Source organism: Camellia sinensis, chromosome 10 (genome assembly GCF_055761805.1).
Source record: "Camellia sinensis isolate YWXY chromosome 10, ASM5576180v1, whole genome shotgun sequence".
In the NCBI taxonomy this organism is placed as follows: Eukaryota; Viridiplantae; Streptophyta; class Magnoliopsida; order Ericales; family Theaceae; genus Camellia; species Camellia sinensis.
The window spans coordinates 166,036,380-166,059,690 of NC_138970.1; the positions used below are offsets into that span (position 1 = coordinate 166,036,380).

Sequence of the window (23,311 nt, forward strand, 5' to 3'; positions counted from 1 at the left end):
TAAATATAAATTACCAAAAGTTCATATTTGTCAAAATAATATTTATTTTAAAACATCACTTGTCTTAGTTAGAAATATGACTGATAAAGTTATTTTAGGAACACCATTTATATTTCTACTTTATCCATTTACCACTTCTAATCAAGGTATAACTACTCAAGCCTTTGGCCAAACAGTAACTTTTAAATTCTTATCTCCACCTGAAGTTAAAGAATTAAACCAGTTAAAAGACTATTCTATTTCCAAAACTATTAATCACTTAATTCGCCAAATCAAGTATCTTAAAGAAGAAGTCAATTATAAACGAATTGAGTAACAATTAACTGATCCTGTTACCATTTCTCAAATTGAACAATTTAAACAAAAATTAGAATCAACTGTTTGTTCTACTTTACCTACTGCCTTTTGGTACAGGAAAAAACATGTGGTCACATTACCATATATTAAAAATTTTAATGAAAGACAAATTCCTACTAAATCTAGACATATTCAAATGAATCATGAATTAGTTGAAATGTGTAAAAAAGAAATTAATGAATTATTCCAAAATAAAATTATTAGTCATAGCAAGTCACCATGGTCTTGTCCTACTTTTTATGTTAATAAAAATTCTGAATTAGAAAGGGGAGTTCCTAGATTAGTAATTAATTACAAACCATTAAATAAGGTTTTAGAATAGATTCGTTATCCAATTCCTAATAAAAAAGATTTAATTAAAAGACTTAGCCAAGCTATCATTTTTAGTAAATTTTATTTTAAAAGTGGATTCTGGCAAATACAAATTCACTTAAAAGATCACTATAAAACTGCTTTCACCACGCCTTTTGGTCATTATGAATGGAATGTCATGCATTTTGGATTAAAAAATGCTCCTCGTGAATTTCAGAACATAATGAATGACATTTTCAATCATTTTAGTCATTTTTCTATTGTCTATATCGATGGTATTCTCATTTTTTCTAAATCCCTTAGTGAACATTGGAAACATCTTACTGCTTTCTTTTATACTATAAAATCTCATGGTCTAGTCATTTATGCTTCTAAAATTAAATTATTTCAAACCAAAGTCAGATTTTTAGGATATGATATTCATCATAACACCATTTTACCTATTAGTTGATATATTGAATTCACTTCTAAACTTCCTGATGAAATTCTAGATAAAACTCAATTACAACGGTTCCTAGGCTCACTTAATTACATTGTTGAATTTTACAAAGACCTTCGAAAAACTTGTCAACCACTCTTTGATCGGTTGAAAGACAATACTCCGCCCTGGTCTCCCACTCATACTGCTATTGTTCAACAAGTCAAGAAATATGTCAAAACTTTACCTTGTCTTGGTATTCGTACTGAAAATTCATTTAAAATTATTCAAACTGACGTTTCTGATATTGGTTATGGTAGTATCCTTCTCCAAAAAATCACTCCTCAGTCCTCCGAACAAATAATCCATTTTCATTCTGGTGTCTGGAATAAAGCACAAAAAAATTATAATACTATTAAACAAGAGATTTTATCTACTGTTTTATGTATTAATAAATTTCAAGATGATATTTTAAATCAAAAATTTTTACTTTGTGTTGATTGCAAATCTGCTAAGTATGTGTTAGAAAAAGATGTTCAAAATCTTGCTAGTAAACAAATTTTTGCCCGTTAGCAGTCTTTTTTGAGCATTTTTTATTTTGATATTAAATATATACCTGGTTCTCAAAATTCTATTCCTAATTTCCTTACCAGAGAATTTTTATAGGGGGGATAAGGGATGGCAACTCCTTTTATTTCCTACCATAAATCACAAGTTACTTATTACCGAAACCTTATTCACCAAACTGCTTACCATATTGCTTGTCTCAAATTAGCCAAAAAATCCACTAAATGTGCCCAATTTATTCGATTTCATACCATTTGCAGTCGCCGTAATCTACTGGTTCACTATATTAACTGTGCTGATTATCATATAAGCAAATTAAATATCCTAAGTGAATGCTAATTTCAGTCCAACTATTTTACAGATGTCTGCTCAGAGACCTTTGAGACCTCCTAGTAAGGTCCTTGTTCCTTCCAGTCAACCAGTTCCTCCTTTGGAACTAGTCACCAGATACCATTCTGCTGAATTAGTCAACCGTTGTCAAGTCCTTGGTAATATTCCTAAACCCAGTTATACATCTGCACTTGCTACTGACCCATTTGCTTCTTCATCTCAGTCAGTCACTCCTTACCCTCCTAACCTTATTAAATCAGCCTGTTCTGATTATGTTAAATCTTATACGACTAATATCTTTTTCAAAGAACCCAGTCACCCAAAAACTCATACTGTTCTTGATCTAGTCAAATCCTATTTTCCTCATAGATGGCATTTTGTTCCTTTTCATCCAGAAAAGTCAATTACCTACTACAAAGACATCCTGTTCAACCATCAATCCATTATTATTAAACTCATTTATGATCGGACTTACACCAGTAAAATTGTGTACCATTCATTATATATTCACAATATAGTCTCTTTGAATGAATGGGGATCTCACTTCCAACTCAGAGACTTACCTGGTCATGCAATCCAATATAGTTATTATGACTATATTGATGCTTGGTTTAAGGTCCTCCTTTATCAAAATGAGTCAAACAGTCGTTCTTGGTTCCTCCAATTTGATCATAAGTTCAAGTCAGACTTCCCCACTTGGTTTCTCCGTTGGTGGACTCAGTATGGGGCTATAAATGATATCTTCCCCTCTACTATGATTGAACAAGTCAATTATTTTTCTACTGTTTTCTCATTTAGTCCACAACAAAAGAAATTCCCTACATTGCTCATTTTTATGTCCAAATACAAAATCCCCTAGATATTTAAGTGGCAATATGCTATTTCTGATGACATAATATTTCGCCAACACTTTGTCAAATGGTGGGATAATTTCAAAATTCCACGAATCATTGAACAAGTTCAAGCAGAATTCCCAGTCAATAATCATGCTCCAACACCTGCCATGGTCAAAGCTCAGCAAAATCCAACTGCTTCATTAATACAAGGAAGCCAACTTCCTTCAGTCAATCTTGGAAGCCCAACTTCTAGTTCTTCCAAGCCCAAGTCAGCAAAGCCCAAATCTGATCAAACAAAGTCCAAAGTCAAGGCTAAACCCTCATCATCTCAGGCTAAGCCCAAAGTCAAGCCCAAGTCATCCAAAGATGAGCTTTTCCAAATAGCTCGCCTACTCATTGCCCAAGCCAAGTCACAATCTGATGAAGAAGGTTCAGACTCTTCTGAAGGCTCAACTAATCAAGATCCATACGGGCCCCAGTTTCAAGATGCTCAGGACCCATATGCCTAATTCAGTCATTGGATTCTATATAATTATAATTATCAGCTTCAATCAATACTCTTCTTTTGAGAAAAGCTGCTGATATATATATCTATATTGATTCCCTCAGTCATATGCCTCCGTCAGAAAGTAACGAATAGTGAAAAAAGTCAAATTTATTGTTCACTATTCATCAAAAAGTCAACATTACTATTCATCATTCATCATAATTCATCCAACCGACAAATTCAGTACAATCAAAGGCAGCCATCAACTTTAGTCACTTATCGAAAGTTGCAGACAGCTCCCATGTGCTTCTTTCAAAGTCAAATTCCTTCACAAGGCTCACAGTAACTCCTTCACAAGGCTCACAGTAACTCTTTTCATCTATAAAAGAGCCTCTTCGGTCAAAAATAAGGCAGAGTTAGAAAAATTTGAGTGCTCATTCCTCAAGAAAAATAACTACTTATGTAATTTTATATTTTCAAATTCGTTTTCAAGTTTCAAGTTATATATTTTAAAGAACTGTTTGCTTCATTCCAGTAATTCCAGTAAATAATTGTAAGTTTTACTTTAATTATTTTAGTTTTAATCATCATGTTTAGTGTTACTTCCTGCTTCCTGCTTCTGTCTCCTTTTCGTATCAGAGCTATTAATCATAACACCATTTTACCTATTATTCAAAATTAAAATATTCCATCTTCTGTCTCCTTCATCAGAACACCATTTTACCTATTAGTCGATCTATTGAATTTAATCCTAATTGAGCCATCAGTAAATTGTTTAATATCTTGGACATCTTGACTAGTAGATTGTTTTTTATTATATTTGTAATTTTTATTGACTACAACCCATTGATCTGGGAGACTAATATATTTTCATTCAATCATCTTAGGAATATTTATATTAGTATCATTGCTACTACTTTGAATTAGTAAAGTTTTGTCTTTTGGACTCTTGTGTAAAGCTTGAACATTTATATTAGTTTTAATACATTTGTAATAAACACGATAAATTAAAGCAATATTATGAACTTTTTCTTTTATATTTGTAAAAGAACCATTTAACTGAATATTCAAAGTTAAAGCATCTAATATATGCGGATCTCTAAGACTAAGAGTAAAATCAAGAAAGCAATTAAAATGGACGGGCCCTCTGTGAAGACCAGTTTCCATCATGCCCATTAAACTATCATTATAATCAAGAAAACGAGCATCTTTTAAACATAATAAAACAGAGATATTTTTACCTTGTTGAGTTAATGGTTTGATTCCAATTTGAATTAATCCTAAGTGAATAAAGTTATGATCAGTTTTTAAATGTCGTTTAATAGTATTAATATCAAGTAATTGATAGGTTTCCCTTGATTTTTCTAAAGCATAAACTTGTTCTAAAGTTTTGACATGAAGATTAACATGAAATGTAAACTGCATAAAAGTAATTTTATATATTTCTTTAATAGGTAATTGTGGTATATTCTAGCTTACATTAATTTTATCATTTTGTATTTCTATTAATCTTCATAAAGTAATTCATTCATAATATTTTTTATCAAACATTATTAAAAAATATCATTAATTATTAATTTTCAATGACAGTTTAAAAATTGTCATAAAAAAGTCATTAATTATAAATTTTATCGACAATTTCAAAAAATATCACAAAAAAATACCACTAATTTTTAATTTTTAGCGACAAATTAAAAAATTCATCACATAAAAATGTTACTAAATTGTAAATTTTAATTACAACTAACAATAATTATAGCAAAAACAGACGTATATGAATCAGATTTTGTTAGGTTTGCAATAATCCAGAGAAACATAGAAACCGCAACAAAAATGAAGAGAGAGAAGCTGCTTGAAAAAAACAAATGGTTTATATCAACTTAGCTTCATGGCCTTCTAGATAGAAATGCAGTCATCCAACTCCTTTTACAATTGCCAAGGCACACACACAGTCAATACGTATGCAGATACGTGTAGAGTTGTAAATAAACAAACTATTCAAACTCGACTAGTATCAAGCTCAATGAAAACTTATTCAAAATTCTCGTTGTGTAAATAAGTCAAACTTAAACACGTTTTAAAATTATAAACACTAGTTTCAACCTGTAGTCATCGTGGTCTACTTGATATCTCAACTTCAAGACAGAGAGATTCGAGATTAAATGTTAACAATTAAATGATGTGTTTAATAACTTCCAGGTTACAATTATGAGAATGTACGTAAAAAAATGTTAGGAAATCAGAAAATTAAATTAAATAAATATATAACAGAAAATGAGCATAATGAGAATAAAATAAGGAACCAAAGAAAGAAAGGAATACAGATAATAAGTTGTAACGAGATATTAGAAACTTCTTCAACATCCAGGCTTAAGTATCCTGATGTTGATTGTCTCATCGGAATCCTTCTTCTGTACAAGCACACCCTTAACAAAAAGCAGCAACTTCGTCCCTGAAGAATTTGAGCAGGCCCTCGATGCTCTCATCTCTAAGATCCCTTGTGTCTCTCACCCGCACACTCACCTGGAAAACATTTAAAAGCATTAGATTGGAGGCATAAAATTCAAATGGTCTGAACAATCAGATTGCAAAATCCATAGGAATTCAGGACAAGATTAACACATGAAACAAAAAATGAAATAGGAGATTTAATCACAGAATGTTAGATATTTGAACAATCCAGTGAGTATTCTCCAACATATGCTAAATATCATTTAAAGTGTCTAAATGTTTCTACTACTAGTTTCCATCAATTTTCCACAATATCTTTGTATTCAATTGCTCCGATAGAATCTCCCTATTTCAGAAGCTCAATATGACTATCAAACATCAATATTTATACATTGATCATTATTCACCACCAGGGAATGGATATTACCGTTCCAGCTTCTGTTTCCTTCTCACCAACAACCAATATGTAGTTGTATTGTGCTAACTGAGCTTCTCGTATCTGCACAGAGCCAAAACTCTCAGTATACAAGTATTACTCTCTTGGAAATCCAAAATGAAAGTTTAAAATTTTGGATATCAAAAATTCTAAAGTTGACGTCCAAAGAAAAATTCCTTTCTTTTCTTCTTTAATGAGAACAAAATTCAAAGATCAAGTGCAGAAGAACCAACAGAAATTTGTATCTTCAATTTTAACATTAAAATCAACTCAAATGGCATCATGACAAAAGGGCAATGAATTGGGTGATCTGGTATTTGGGATGGATAGTGAGTTCAAGTATCAATAAACAGTTTGGAGTTTGATACGAGGAAGTCCAAGCCATGATCAATTGTTATTAGATGCAATTGGTCATAAATGAGCCATCAGTTATTTGCTAAACAATAAAAAATTAATGACCCCAAAATATAGTCAAGGGCAATATTTTCCGAATGAGCTGCACAATAATTATGTTTCTCTAGTTTGGAATCCACAAGAGAAGGGGTTGTATGATTGGGCTTATAAGTAAGAGAGGGAATAAAAGTGTGTTTTTAAAGATAATCTAGATATTGGCACGTACTTGAGTAATCCCACCAGTCAATAAATATGTGTGAACTTAAGATTAAGTTTATTAATCTAAAAAAGAGTGCTTAGTCAGCACTTAGGGAAGAAATGCCTTCAGGATCCAATTAGACAGCCTTACAAGATACCAAAGGGGTTCATTAAAGCCAAATAAATTGCACAAGCGAGCTTTGTTCATCAGTATTATATGCAAAAACTTTCATGGTAGCAGAATGGTAAATTGAGGCCTAGAATGGGAGTTGTAAGCTCACCTTTTTCTGAATTTTTCTGTCAGATGTATCAACATCAACGTAAAATCCAGCTTCATGAATCTGGTCCTTTACCTAATAAAAATTAAATACAAGAAGACATTCAAACTGCTCAGCTTCTGGAATGTGCAAATGGGAAGAGGCAAAGAACAGTTGTTTATGTAAATGATAGATATGAAAATCCTTGAGACTTTGTTAGCTGTTGATACCCCAAATTCAAAATTATCATCTATTCATTAGAATAATTCAACAGAACAATGGCTTAAGACTATTAACATATTATAGTGCAATTTTACATGAGCTTTATTCAAATTTCTAATTGTAAGAAACAATATCCTAGATCTTCGATAACAAACGAAATCAAAAGCTTTTGCCCCACAAAGAATCTTTCAAGATGCAGATCAATACAAAAATATGTATAACATTGATCGTATAAATCATTCAGTAATTGATAAAAGTAAGACAGATACATTTGACACAATTTATGAACCATTTCCAGTGATTTGGCTCCATCTAAGCAATAGGTGCAACTAACATTTAAATTATACCTACCACTACCATTGAGAGGAAAAAGTTGCAATAACCATTTAAGTTAAATATAGAAGGGCAATTCAACAAACAGAAAAAGCACATGTAGTCCATAAATAAAAACAAGTTACAGTAATGGATGTGATAACAGACTCTAAACAATTTCTCAACCAAGTGCAAGTCCAAGCATAATAAGAAGTAAAAGGCACGATTTTTTATTCAAGACATGGGAATTAGGACACAAAATACTGAAAACAAGAAACAGCACAACCAACATTGCTTCTACCACATGCACGTGCATCAAGCCAAAATTCACAGGATACAGGAAAGAACAATGAAAGCACATAAAGCAAAATAACCTGTAGTGCATATGGTTCCGATTTCTCTGAAACAGGGCAAACAATTGCTTGACGCGGACTAAGCCAGAAAGGCCATTTGCCCTTATAATGCTCCAAAAGTATAGCGAGCATACGTTCAACGGAACCTAGAATGGCTCTGTGTATCATAACAGGTCTTTCCTTCTTAGCTTCATCCTCCGCTGAGTACGCTAAGTTGAAACGAGAAGGAAGTTGGAAATCCAGCTGCAATAATTATCAATTAAATGAGAACTATGTGACGCTAACAAAATAGGAGATAAAGATAAATAAAATTAAAATAAAATAAAGAGAAACAAAGAAAGAAAAACAAAAGGCATTAACAAGTTAACCTGCAAAGTTGCACACTGGAATTTCCTATTCAGTGCATCAGAAACACTGATATCAATCTTTGGCCCATAAAATGCACCATCACCCTCATTTATCTACATAACATGACTCAAAAGGTGAATTGCAATGCATAAAGATACCCAAGAGGAAATACATAGAACAATGCTTTACAAACAAAATCCCATCCAGATGACCAAATACGTAAACACTCGCATATTCAAAACTTGACCATTTACGATCCACATCTAACCCATTTCAACCACTTATAGTCTGTACATAAATCACTCAGAGAAACTACCTTCGGACCAAAACCTCTTACTGAACAAAACTGCCCAGGACATAAAGATACATAGCCAAAATTACCCAAATTTGTTGAAATTGTATTGCTTTATTATAAACGTTAAAGCAGAAGCACCCAAAGTGTTTTCTACACGTTCTGTTCCACAAATGTCCCTAATAAGAAAATGAAATTACAAACGATTGATTGCACAACAAACATAGTTTCAAACAAAAAGCATCCAAAAATGATCAATATCCAATTCACCAACAGAAAATATTCCATCGTTCCATGGTTGCATGTTTTCTCTCATCAAATGTGTAGTTCCAAACATCGCGCCTCTCTTATTTCGAGGAGTAATGGTTGCCATGGGGCATGTAACCCATCTTATATACTAGTTCACAGCCAGTTTGAGAATCAAGAATAACAAAACAACTTGCAGATCACAATTATGATGCCATCAAAAATCTGACTCCACCATATTGTAGGTTATTCGTTTTTCAACATTGGGTTCTGATAATCCAATAAACGGCACATATTTTCACACTGTAATTCTTTATCATAAGGTCATATATATATGATTTGATTTCACTGTAACTGTTGATTTCCAAACTTACACGCAATCCCTGCTTTTCACAACAACCATTTTCGTGTGGTATTCTTTAGTGGGGTCGAGTGGGACACAAGGCTTAGTTTAGTTTGGTTATTATTTATGGGTTCAGCCTTCGTTTGAAAACTTTGAGACCTTAAACTTGTTCTCAGCTAGGCTCATGGATTGATTAGGCCAAAGCTCTACTTGGCCAAGTACTATAAACTTCAATATCTACTATACATGCATAAGTACATTTATACATACATAAATACAGATATTTTACATGAAATAAATAGTGTACAGCAATGCATATGTTATCTAGATGTAATTCATTACTAGAGTGATCATGCAGTAGTAATTCAAAACCCAGACACAGCCTGAAGACAAACCGATATAAGACAATTGTGGTGAACACTCTCCTACAAGTAATGAGCAACACGCTACCATGGGAGAAAAGACTAGAATGAAATTACATCTGAACTATATATGACTGATCTAATCAACAAACTTAAACTTATTAATTAATTCTAAGAAAATGTAAAGCATGTAGCAAAAAAGAACCTCAAGATAAGTGAATCCGTAATTACCTCCCATGGCTTCTTAAACTCGTTCAATGCTTCTGTAAGATCAGCCTCAGCTTTTTCCCATGTTTCTAAGTCCCCAAGATATTTATCTGGCCTCTACAATACAAAACATGTGTTAGCAAGAATAAATACTATCTTTCGGACCTCCTCTATCGAAGCACAATGAAATGCGTAGAACAAAATAGGGTAAAACAATAAAATTTGTATACCAGAATAAAAGAACACTAAAAGAGAGACAAAACAACGAAATAAGGTAATAAACATTATCCTTCTTGTATGTTGCAAAAGGTAGACTATAAACTAGAAAGTAATCAATGATTGCTAAAATTCCAGCACAACCAAATGAACGTCCAAAAGTGAGAATGTATACTAAAACTAATCAAAACACAATAGAAGATATTCATGAGAACACAACTCACAAGAATTATATTTCAAGACCCACCAACTCTTTAATAGGAGCCAAACTTTAGATCACATGATCACATCTAAACAAGGTTGGGTTCAACTCAAGTCTTATGCTTTTAATAAGACTACTGCTGCTGTTACAACTTTATTTTGTTTTATCAAGTTTTAGGAGTCTAGGACAGACTGGCATGGCAGCCTGCAGTAGGAGTCCATGGGGCTTATTTGGGGCCAACTCCCTTATTGGGTCATCATATGAAGTTTTTATTGGGTCCATAATGCTCTTTACAATAGAGGGCCACTGGTTCAATGATTAAGACTTGGCCTATAAACTTTGAAGTTGGCGGTGAGAACCTCAGAGCAACCACAACCACTTTTCGCAAAAATAATGCCAAAGGAAGGTTAGGTCTGTACCCAATCTACCCTCCCAAACCGCCATCCAATGGGAGACTAAACGGGGAATATTTTTAATATTCTTAACAATAAAGTACAAAAGTTTCTTATTTTTTATGTCTTAACTACTTTTCTTTCGGGTAAGCTTTTGAAAACCTAATTACAATAGAAGCAGAAGAAGCCACCAACCAATAAACTCATTTTATCTTAGTCATCTCACATATGCAAAGCATCACCCAAGTTGTAGAAAAATTGGAAATCACCATTAACATGTTAAGTATGACTCAAGACAATTAAACAAATAACTTTGACACACAAATGAGTACCATATTGTCATACCATTGATAGCTTCAAGTCAAAAGTGAACCCAAATATCTCATAGGTAGAACTGATGAACTCTAATGCATTCTTGACTTCATCTTTAATCTGAACAATTAACAACAATAGTCATACCAGGAATTCAAAACAAAATGTTAACAGTTCTTAGCAACATAAGAGCAAGGTTCATCCAACCTGGGCCTCCCTGCAGAAGATGTGAGCATCATCCTGTACAAAAGTTGTAGCGTTAGGTGTAAAGAGCTTCCATCAGCCATGGACTACTACTCAATTGGTAGTAAAATGATATTACGTTCTCTTTGTCATTTTCTTTTTTCTAGTCTTATTTACTAAAGTGTTACACGACAATGGACCAGCTAAATTCCAAATGAATATGGTCTTGCTGGACAGTAGCCTGTAATGCTAGCACAATAGCTACTGTTTAACTAGGACAAAAGTTTAGTGAATTCATCAAGATCACAAAATATCGTAACAAGGACTAGTCCTGACATAATACAACAAAAAGCTACCTGCTGAAATCTCCTGACACGAGTTAACCCACTAAGTGCACCACTAGCCTCATTCCGATGCAAGACTCCAAAATCAGCCAGGCGAAGAGGAAGTTCTGCAGAATTATATGAAAAAATAAGGGTACAAACAGCACATATCACTCAAAGGAAACAATAGATCATAACACAGCTTTGGGGGAAATATAAGCCCAAACATATTCAATCCACACAGCATAGATACAGGAGAAAACAAGATAAATTCAGGTTTTGAGTTCTTCAAATCAACCTTTTCCACTCATTCTTAAGATCAAGCTAGTTTCAATTTCGACAAACACCCAGTTACCCAATAAAATTCAAGATAGAGCATAATTTAGCCCAATAAAAAAACCCAGGTGAAAAACAAAAGGAAAGAAAATGCAATCTAAAAGTTGTATGGCTTAAAATGAACTAACCCCTGTATGAACGAACTCGATGATCAAATATTAAACAGTGCCCTGGGCAATTCATTGGCTTGAGTCCGAACTCTTGCTTCTCAATCTGTACCAATAAGCCAGAAATATTACTTATACAATCAAGCATTTACCCACTGAAGAAAGAAAATATGAACACAGATAAAAATCTATGTTACTCAGGTAATATACAACAAAGAATTTCATTCTCCACTAATGCTCCGTTTGTTTTGACGTAAAATGTTTTTCTCAAAAATATTTTACTCAATTTCCGTTGTTTGGTTGAACAAAAAGTAAGACATTTTTTAAGAAAAATACTTTTGCATCATTTTTCCAAAAATTACTTACCTTTAAAAATTCAGTTAGTCAATTTTTACAAAATTGATTCTCACTCATTGCCTTTCAACACATTTAGCATTTTCAAATAAATATATTAGCTCACTGAAAAGTCATAAATGACAATTTATTTAATCAAAATTTCTCTTTTAGGTAATAAAATGTTTTTGTTTCAAGTGTCAATCAAAAGCCGAAAAACAAAAATAAAAACTTTTTTTTTTTTGATGCAAAATCAATTTACAAGAAAAATATCTTTTGCGTAAAATATTTTACATCGAAACAAACAGAGGCTAACTTACAAAAATCTCAAACGAACTACCATATTTCTTACAAAGGACAATAAGTGCGAAGGAAAATATAAAATTAAATATAATCATACAACTATTGGCCTCGTTCGGTTTGTATCTGGAGATACAATTTTTAAGAAAAAATTTCAAAATTTTGTTTGGTTAAATATTTTTGAAAAAAAAAAATCAAAATCACTTTTCTCTCTACTACACATCAATCAATCATTTTTTTTTCTCTCCTCTCTTTCTCTCACATCTTACACATTAATCAATCATTTTTTTTTCTCACACCCATCTATTCAACTACAAAAAAAAAAAAAAAAAAAAACTATTCTCAAAACTAAATCATCCCAAATTCCAAAACTATTCTCAAAACAAACAACCAAACAAACAAATTTTCAAATTTTGTAAACTCTTTCTAAAAATTATTTTTCAAAATTGTTTCACAAATACAAATCAAACATTATATTTAAGAAAAATGACTCCAAAAAATGTAGGTACGCAATGAGCAACTACAAATCACTCAAATGCCCAAGATTTCAATTGCAAACCATCATAATCAGGACAAATGCAAAGCATCTCACCTCAACTAAAAACATATTCTCCTTATAGTTTGCAGCATGACCAGATGTTTCCCAGAGTTGCATGTTATAGATATTTGGCGTCACAACCTGCCCAAATCAAGTTAATGATAAACCATATGCACTTACTTATCTGATGTCACTCAGTATTTATGGGCATAAACTATTTACCTCTTGGTATCCTCTCTTCCAATATTGATTTCGTATAAATTCCACCAGTTTGTTGTAAATTCGAGCACCATGCGGAAGGAAGACACAGCTTCCTGGGCTGAAAAACATACAAAACGCAACAAGTTGTATCAAGCATAATCCTAACTACATAAAAGTAATCTTGAGTAACTAAGAACTATACCTCAGTGGGTGAAAAAAGAAAAGCTCCTGAGTCTTCCCCAGTTCTCTGTGGTCATATTTCTTTGCCTCTTCCAGTCTGGCAATATAATCCTGCAACAATGATTTTTATACATTAAAAATATTGTCATTTGAAACCCACAACAGCATCATAATGTTTCTCATAACTACATGATATATTTAAGGGTGAAGCGGAAGCGGAAGCGGGAGCGGGAGCGCAGAATCGTAGACATTCCAAGAATAGTTGGTAGGGAGCATTTGTATATATATTAAATAATATAATATATAAAAATATATTGTAAGATTATGTATTTTTTTCCTCTAATGATAATGAAAATATATGTTATAAATTTAAATTTAAAAAAAAGGTACCCCCTTCGTCCCAAAATAATGGTCCTTTTTGGGAAATCCAACTTTTTTTTATAGTATAATTATTATATTTTAAAATATTAATTTTTCAAAATTACCCTTTGATAGTACATTTTTTTTTTTAGAATATCAATTGTCATAATTTTACTTTTTGTTTTATTAATGAATTTAAAAGAAGGGAAAAATGGTAAATTCATATTATTTTATTCCTTGATTTTTAAAAAGGGACTAATATTTTGGGACAATGAAAAATGAAATAAGGGACTAATATTTTGGGACGGAGGGAGTATAAAAAATCATATGTTAAAATATTATAATTATGTACCTTTAGTAGATTTTTTTATTTATTATAAAACATTTATTTTTTTATCTATTTATTTTAAAATATTTTTGTTAAAAATTATTTGTTTTATTTATTTTCTTACAAAAATAAAATATAAGAAGAGAAAGGGAGAGGAGAAGAAGAAGACAGATGAATGGAATAGAAGATGAAGAAGAGAGAGAGAGAGAGAGAGAGAGAGAGGAGACAAGATCGACCGAGAGAGAGACGATGAGATCGATCGAGAGAGACAACAAGATCGAGAGAAGACAAAGACGATCGATAGAGAGAGTGAGGATGATAGATCTAGATAAGTTCCTTCTCTTCTCAGATTCGCGTTTCTCTAGCATTAGACTCGCGATTCTTCTCTAATTCTTCCTCAGAAGCTCAGAATCACGCTTCTTCGATTGATTTGTGAGCAACTTCAGCGATTCCAACTACTAAGGATGAAACATCAATAAATCCCAAAATGTAATCTTATGAACGGTTTAATTCTCTCTTTTTTCTTATGAACCCAAAGGTCCCATTAAAGTGAAAACTACATAAAATGGTAGTTACTTACATGTTTGGCTTTAATTTTTTAGAGATAAAAGTGGGTTTCTCAAAATGTAAAATTACACATTTGGGCAATCCGCACTATAGAAATTTTGAATTTTTTTTTATTCTGAAACAAATCTCACTATTACAAACAAAAACGTAGCACTCTAATGTAACACTCCAATAACGTAACACTTTAATGTAACACACTAAAAAACTCTTTGGTTTACTTTTCCCAAACATAACAACGTAACACAAAAAAAAAAAAAATCTTAGTGTACTTTTCCTAAACGTAACGCTCCAATGTAACTAAAAAAAAAATAAAAAAAAAATCTTTAATGTATTTTTTCCAAACGTATCACTTCAATGTAATACGCACAAAAATACTAAAAAACTCCTTATTGTACTTTTTCCTAACATAACACTCACAGTTTGAAATTATATATTTGTCTAAAACTTACTAAGGAATATTTGTACTCATTTTGAAATGGTTTGAAGAATCTCATATCTTTTTTTTCAGTGGTATATTGGAGTATTACATTTAGGAAAAGTACACTAAGGATTTTTTTTTGTGTTACATTAAGGTATTATACTAAGAAATTTTTTTGAAGTGTTTTATTAAAGTGTTACATTTGGAAAAAGTACACTAATGAATTTTTGTGTGTTACATTAGAGTGTTACACTAAGGAGTTTTTTTTTTAGTATTAAATTAGAGTGTTACGTTTAAGAAAAGTACACTAAGAAATTTTTTTGTGTGTTACATTAGGGTATTACACTAAAAAAAATTATGGTGTGTTACATTGTTACATTGGAGTATTACAATTTGAAATTATACATTTGGCCAAAGCTTACAAAATAGTTTTTATACTCTTTTTAAAATGTTTGAAGAATCCCACATCTTTTTGAAATGTTTGAAGAATCTCATATTCAAGTCATTTTTGTACTTATTTTGAAATGTTTTCCAAATAAAAAAGATTTTCATATAAAAATTCATCCAAATTTGATTCTCATACATTGTGTACCTTACCTTTCTAGACAAAAAAATAATAATAAAAAATAGAAGGAAATATAATAGAAATAAGAGTATAACCGTAAATCTAATTTTTAAATAATATATTAAATCTATCTTTCCAAAATCAATGGGACTAATTGGTCCTTAGGACCAAATGGATCACCATTCCTCAAGACGGGATTTATAGGTAAATTTTCCTATATTTAATAGGTAAAAACTAAGAGGAGCACGTACTGTCAGAGACACATGGACCTTAGTGCACGAAGTGGGAGAGGGGCAAGGGCATGCATATAAAAAGAATCTAAAGTTGGGAGCGCCTAGGAAGGGTTTAGATATTTTATATTTATAAATGTATTGTAAGAAAAAAAAATGTCTTAATTATAATATATATTTTAAACATGTACATCACACTTCCACTTAAATTTTTGCACAAAAGCATAGCAAATTTTCATTCCAGAAGCAACAATCCATCACCAATTATATATATTTTTATTCTCCGGTCCTCATGGAACCCAAATCGAAAAATCTATCAAATAATAGAACACGTTTAGAAGAAAAGCATAACAAACACATGAACTCTTTGCAGCTTAACAAAAACAATTGATTTGAAAAGTAATGCAAATACATAGAAATAACACACATTTAAAAGAAATTGCATAACAAATGAATATTACCTTCAAACTTTTTTGATCAGGATAAGATATCCCATAAACTCTTTGCAAACTTTCACGTTCTCTATTTCCCCTCCAATATGCTGATGAAGCCTGAATATTAAAATTGTAAATAACACAGACAAAATACTTGTAAAATGCATGCAAATAACCAAACTCCAAACCTTTAAACAAGCAAATGCTTTCACAAAAGATGTATTTAGTATATGTGGTCCACGACACAAATCAACTAAGGGGCCACATCTGTATTCTGTGATAGTTTTGTCTTCAGGTAATTCATTAATGATTTCAATCTGGTTAAGACAATAGAAAAACAAAGTATAAGATACAATACAAAAAAAAAAAAAAATGCAAATAAATCAAAGCAATTGAAGGATCAAATGCTTCAAGTGATGTAAACCTACCTTAAATTTATTTTCAGAAAACATCTCAAGAGCCTGGCCTCTTGTAACTTCAATGCGATCAAAAGGCTGCTTTTCCTGAAATGAAAAGCATTTAAGGTAATATATGCTTATGGAAGAGTATCCTTTTGCAATGCATTGAAAGCACAAACATTACGAGCTAAATCATAAGCCTAAAGCAATTAAGAAAGAAATCCCACAATTTTATCGTGATTCTACAAATTCAGAATCAAAATGTTAGATGCAATATAAGAACACACTCACTTGTGTGCATGCATATATAATAAAGAGACCTACCTTGAGCATGAAGAGAAAACAGAGAACTCTGTATTCATATTCACCAAAAGAATATGGTTCATGTAAAAAAAAAAAAGTTCATAACATTTCATCAAAAGGCAAAGGGGAAATAATTTAGAAGAAATGATGTTGAAAAGACTACCAAATCTTCTTGGAAATCCAATACATGGTCATAACTAAATAATATGCCAAAGGCAATTGAATTTTAAGAAAGCATGATCACGACATCTAAACAATAATCACTAATTTTCAATTCTTGATAAAATTTTTGCACTGTCCTAAACTAATTTTAAAAACACATATTTATTGTTACATGTACTGAATTTGAATTAAATAAATAAATAAACAACAGTATATAATTGTAAAAATATATGTATTATTGATTGATTGTATAGAAAAAAAATTTTTTTTGATGTAAAATAACTGATGTATTATTATTGATTGTATTGATTGTTGATTGATCTGATACATTGATGTATTATATTACAAAGCAGAGTAGCTCATTATATAGGAGAGGGTTTGGGTAGTAGGTGAGGGTAAATTGGTGGTAGGTGTAGTAGGTGTGGTAGTAGGTGGTGGTAGGTGTAGGTAAATTCTAACAATAATTAACAAGGAAAAAACCAAGTGTAACTTCATAATAGGCCAACTTCTAAATAAAAATAGTAAATGAGCAATACCCCAACAGCTTTCGCTGCCCCTGATGCAATCTGTTTGAAGTGATCCTCATTTGAGCCCAGATCGCCATAAAAAGCATCATAATAAAAACCCTACAAGGGCAATTAACCATTTCATGAGAACCTGAAAAAATTGCAATTATAACAAAGAACAAACTTACACAACATAAAGGATAAACAAAATGCATCAAAACTTTGATTTTTGGGAGGTACTCCTCAAAGGCTTGCATGCATCACAGTTTGAGGTGTGCGCCTGAGGAGCACCTTCTACGCCTTTTGTGCATAAGCAGATAAAGAATACGTACATGGAGAGCTTGTTTTGGACTATTGTTATACATAGTTTAAACATAAAAAAGAAGAACCTCTTTTGTAACTTCATTCCGTGAAAAAAAAAAAAATCTGGTAAATGACTAACTTAGAAGAAACACAAAGTTAAGGATTAAATGAGAAAATCGATGATTTAAGCTAACAATGTTGTGTAATTGTATTCACTTTTGATGAAGGCAAGCTTCCATCTTTACAAAAAATAAAAAATACAAAATTTGAGGTCTTCAAGAAAAAAGTATTTAGACTTTATATTTTATTTTTAATATGTTTTTACGATTTTCAAATATTATTTATTTTTTAAATATAAAAATGCTTACGCCTCAACACCTATACCTACATCTCGCCTCAAAAGGGGTAAAACACCTTGCGTTACATATTTGTGTTTAAAACTTTGCTCACATGCAACTCCGTCTTGTGCGTGAAGATGCAAACTTCCAAACTAGTAGAGAAACATAATACAATTGGAGAAACAAATGCAAATGGAGAGACTTGAACTCAAGGCCTCTCATAACTTGAGCTCTAATATTATGTCAGATCACCACTAGTCCCAAAAGCTTAAATGGTTACGAAACAAACCCAAGATTGCATATCAAGCTCTCCAATAATGATTAGTGATCACACATACCACTCTTTAGTCTTTATCCGCATGAATAACAAACACCTTAAAAAATAATTTCATATAAAAATTTACATTACAAAAACCCCATAAAGATAATCTACGGTAGTTGCAACTAAAACAAAAATCCATATTTAATCTAATTAGACATGAACTTTCATGGTTTAGACTTGAAAGTCAAATTATTCACTAATACCTAACCCTAATTCTCTACAAACAAAATTACCATATGCTCTTCTATTAAAAATTTAAAAAACAGAGAGAGAGAGAGAGAGAGAGAGAATTCAGCTACATTAAGTGAAAGTATGTCAGTTATGCCCAAATTATGCTGTTTCTGATTGGTGAAGAACAATTGTTCAAAATTGGTGCAAAACTAGCACTGCACCGATCAAGTGTCTAAAGAGTAAGACCAGTCTATCGTCACACAATGCATTACATGTCATAAATTCCCTCCTACTTCCATTGAGCTCTTTTTAGTAGCAGACAAAGTAGGAACAGAATCATATGTTGGTTAATATATATATATATATATGTTCGAGAACTTGATGATGGCAAGATCAACAGTTAATCATCTTAAATTCCTGATAAAAATATAAAATTGAAATTACACTGCAATATATCTTAGTTAATAAGTATGCAATTGTGAACAATTCAGAATATAATGTACCTCCCCTCTTGTAGTACAAGGCCCAATGCATAACTTGCACCCATATTCTATCTCAAGAGCCTGGGCAAATCATAAGGAGAACCAAATCATTTCAACCCAAACACAAATTTTTTGCCAACTACATTGAATGTGAGCTTATACCTGCCCTAGAATGTGAGCACTTGAATGCCAAAAGGTGTCGCGACCTTCATCGCTGTCAAATTTAAATAATTCGAGTTCGAAGTCACCTTCAAGTGGCCTCAACATGTCCCACAGCACTCCATTGACCTTCGAAATCAACGCATTCTCTCCCCAATCCTTGGAAATCCCTTTCGCAATGTCGAGTGGAGTTGATATCCATTTCTTCCCATCCTTCACACTCCCATTCCTCAATATTATCCTTCCAACAACAAAAATTCAAATCAAAACTATATCCCATTTTGGTGAGGAATTAACAAAATCATATTAATGTTGCAATTTAACTAGTTAGTCTAAACGTGTCCTCACATTCACTCTTGGGATTCAATAGTCCCCTAGGGATTGAACTCACATGGCCTTGGGATTGGATTAATAATTCAACAAAATACATACCCATGTTTGGCTAAAAAGACGTTTATACTAATTAGTTAAATAATTAAATTACAAAAATTAATAGGATTTATGAAACCCTCCTTATAATTTTAAGTCAATCCAAAAGGGATTAATAAACCCACGACTAACAGTCTAGCAATGCTAATACCCTGTAATTCAATCCTCCAAACAAACATGGCCTATGTAATAGACGTACTGTTACTATTAAGGGACGTTTGGCAATAGGGTAAATTAGTCAAAAAGGAATTAAAAAAATGAAAAAACCAAAAAGCAAAAAAATTAATGACAAAGATTTGTTTCTCATTCTTTCTCCTTTATTTTTTGATAAAAAACTAAAAAGTCATTCTAAATAATTGAACTTTATTAGCCTCATATTGTATAGCCAAATAAGGGACTAAAAAAGCTACTTCCCAAATGAACCCTTCATCAAACTCTAATTTTCTTAACCAAATACAGGGTTTAAGATTAAGGAGACTTAGATAGATTTATTATTCAATAAGTTTTGTGATAATTAATGACATTTTTCATCAAATACAAAAAAAAAGTCACTAATTGTTAATTTTCACTAACAGTTAAAAATTGTCACTAATTATAAGTTTTAGCGACAGTTAAAAAAGCGTCACAAAAAAATCATTAATTTTCAACATTAAACAACAATTTTTAAAAAATCATCACAGCAAAGCGTAAGTTTTAGCGGTAATTTATAAAACTGTGAAAAAAGTCACTAACTATCAATTTTTAGCGACATATGCAAAAATCGTTACAAAAAAATTAATTTTACCAGCACATGTGGGTATAATCGTGGAAGTTTTTTTTTTTTTTTTGTGGGTCTTGAACATTTTTCTATTAATTTAATTCTAAGTCATATCCACCCAAAACAAACATGCCACTATAGTTGAGGGGAATGTTGAAGGATGAGTACTTGTGGGATCGCCGCTGATGGATTGACGGTGAGGGAGTTGTTGGCCTTTGATGGATTCGAAGAGAGCGATGCGTGTAGGAATCACGGTTTTCAGATAGGCTTCGTCCTTCGGGTAGTCCGGGACACACTCCGGCGGAGCATTACACTTCTTTCCCATCACTGGTGGCGGTGATCAGAACAGGCGGAGCTAGGTCTCAGACGGCTGAGCACGACGGCGAGGAACACAGAATCGCCACCACACTGGTTAACTATTTTGCTAGAGGTTTAGGGGCCATTTCCTAAATAAGCTAAATTATCAATTCAATTTCCAAACTAGCCTGGTTTTGAAAGATTTTTCAAAATAGGCTAAAACGTGGTTCACAACCACGCGTTTACGTTTGTACCCCTGTCCCGCGTGTTGGGAAGTCTTAAAAGCGTGGTTATAAAACGCACTTTTAATTAAGAAAGCGCGGTTACAAAAGACGCTTTCAATTAAATTTTTTTTCTTCTGAAATTGCTGTTCTGAACCACGCTTTTAACTGACATTTTTTTTGTTCTGAAAGCGCAGTTGTGAACCACGCTTTTAGCCAAAAAAAAATTCTTCTAAAATCGTGGTTACGAATCACGCTTTTAGCTTAAATTTTTTTTCTTCTAAAAGCGTAGTTATGAACCATGCTTTTTGGCAAAAAATCTTTTCTTCTGAAAACATGTTTGTTAACCACGCTTTTTTATAACGTTTTTTTTTAAAATGAAAACGTGGTTTGTAACCACACTTTTAAAACTTATATAAAATCTCCCCAGCCCCGCGTTTTGCATTCACGCTTGTTACATTCACCCTCGCTGCCTGCTGCTCTCTCTCGCTGCCTGCTCTCTCTCTTGCTCCCTGCTCTCTCTCTCTCGCTCTTACTACTCTCTCTCTCTCGCTCTTATTGCTCTCTCTCTCTGTCGCTGTGCTCGAGCTCCCTCTGCTTCAGTAATGTCGCTCTCTGTGCTCTCTCTCGTTGGTATGGCTTCTGTCTCTCTCTGTTGATCTACTTTAATGCTTTTTTTGTGTTTGTGAAAATGTGAATGTGGGCATAATGTTGGTAGAATAGGGTTCATGAATGTGGGTATAATGTTGGTAGAATAGGGTTCATAAATGTGAAAAATGTTGTGAAATCAAAAATAATAAATTAGGGTTAGGGTTTATAATTGTGAAATCAGAAATTACGATTACAGTTTGAGAAATTAGGGTTTTGAATTATGAAATCTATTTAAAAATTTGTGAAATCTGTTTAGAAATGTGAAATCTGTTTATAATTGTAAAATCTGTTGAATGTGAAATCAGATTTCTATTGAATGTGAAATCAGATTTCTGTTCAATGTGACATCTGTTGAATATGAAATCTGTTGAATGTTGAATCTGTTTAGAAAAATGTAAATATTATGTTTGAAATGAGAAAATGAGGGTTATGATTTTCTATTGAATATGAAATCAGAAATGGGGGTTTTGGTTTTGAATTAGGGTTTTGAATTGATGAATGTGAAATCATTTTCAATTAGGGTTAGGGTTTTAAATTGTGAAATCAGAAATGACAGTTATGGTTTCAGAAATTAGGGTTTAAGAAATTTATGATAAGTTAATTTTTTTAATAATGTTATATGATTTTTTTTAGGAACAAATAATTTTTAGGAACAAATAATTATCTATAATAATAATAATTTTCTTGTATATTATTATCGTAACTAACTTTATAATTTCTTGGAAAAAAATGACAAAACACAAGAAAATCTAATTTTGTCTATATAAAAATTATCTATAATTAAAATTTTAAAATTTTCTATCCCTTTCTTTCAAAATTTCCAAATTATTTTTTTTTTTCTTTCACTTTCACTTTCACTTTTCACAAATTTTTCTTTTTAATCAAAACATATTTAAGGAATAATCATGCCATTCCCTTTTATTTTCATTCCAATAAATTAAGCGCAGCCTAACAATATTTACGATATATTAAAAAAAATAAAATAGAATCATATAATATATATCAGTGTCATACAAAATTGAATTACAAGGAACTATGTTTAAAGTTGTCATGGTTAGTATAGTACTAATTATCTCGAGTCCATAGATCCAACTGATCATTATATCATTTTTTCTTTCTCTATTATGGAAAGTATAAGGGGATGTTTGGCATAAAAGAAAAGAAAAGCAAGTTCAGCCAAAAGAAAATGAGGAGAAAATTTAAGGGAAAGGGGAAGAAAATTTTCAGTTGTGAGAGGGTGGTCGTGTCCTTCGCCGCGAATAGTCTGAGTGAAACCCAAGATGGTCGTCGACGACGTTCTTCTAATTGTGAATTACAAATATATTTTATAGGGTTTTCAATTGTGAAATCAAGAATTAGGGTTATGGTTTCAGAAATTTGGGTTTTGAATTGTGAATCCTGTATATATTTATTGCATTGTGAACTGTGAATCCTATCTATTTTTTTACAAATTAGGTTTATGAATTTTGAATTGTGAATCATGTCTATATTTTTTGAATTAAAAATTTAATTTCTGATTGCTTCTTAGTCCTGTCGATGTGGTTAAATCTTGTTATTCTT

General features: G+C 31.9%; 1 protein-coding gene across 2 annotated transcripts; it reads right to left on the reverse strand.

Moving 5' to 3' along the window:
- Positions 1 to 5,458: 5,458 nt before the first annotated feature.
- LOC114256190 (threonine--tRNA ligase, mitochondrial 1) lies at positions 5,459 to 19,796 on the reverse strand. 2 transcript variants are annotated; one of them, XM_082892786.1, is made up of 20 exons: positions 19,745 to 19,789; positions 19,400 to 19,637; positions 19,259 to 19,318; positions 17,652 to 17,741; positions 16,681 to 16,755; positions 16,441 to 16,569; positions 16,280 to 16,369; positions 13,373 to 13,461; positions 13,192 to 13,288; positions 13,024 to 13,110; positions 11,820 to 11,904; positions 11,389 to 11,483; positions 11,057 to 11,089; positions 10,883 to 10,969; positions 9,752 to 9,844; positions 8,298 to 8,390; positions 7,951 to 8,172; positions 7,067 to 7,138; positions 6,186 to 6,257; positions 5,459 to 5,830 (listed from the first exon to the last, which is right to left on the reverse strand). In XM_082892786.1, coding segments are annotated over exons 1-20 (1,905 nt in total). In that variant the 5' UTR covers positions 19,747 to 19,789; the 3' UTR covers positions 5,459 to 5,734. The 2 variants fall into 2 exon arrangements, with proteins under 2 accessions (XP_082748912.1, XP_082748913.1); XM_082892787.1 differs by lacking the exon at positions 11,057 to 11,089 and having other exon boundaries at positions 19,745 to 19,796.
- Positions 19,797 to 23,311: the final 3,515 nt, after the last annotated feature.

Coding starts and splice junctions, on each gene's coding strand:
- LOC114256190 (XM_082892786.1), bottom strand. Junction 10,970..11,056: donor TCTTCTGCAGGGAGGCCCAG/GTTGGATGAACC, acceptor TTAATTGTTCAG/ATTAAAGATGAAGTCAAGAA. Junction 8,391..9,751: donor AGTTTAAGAAGCCATGGGAG/GTAATTACGGAT, acceptor CATGTTATGTAG/ATAAATGAGGGTGATGGTGC.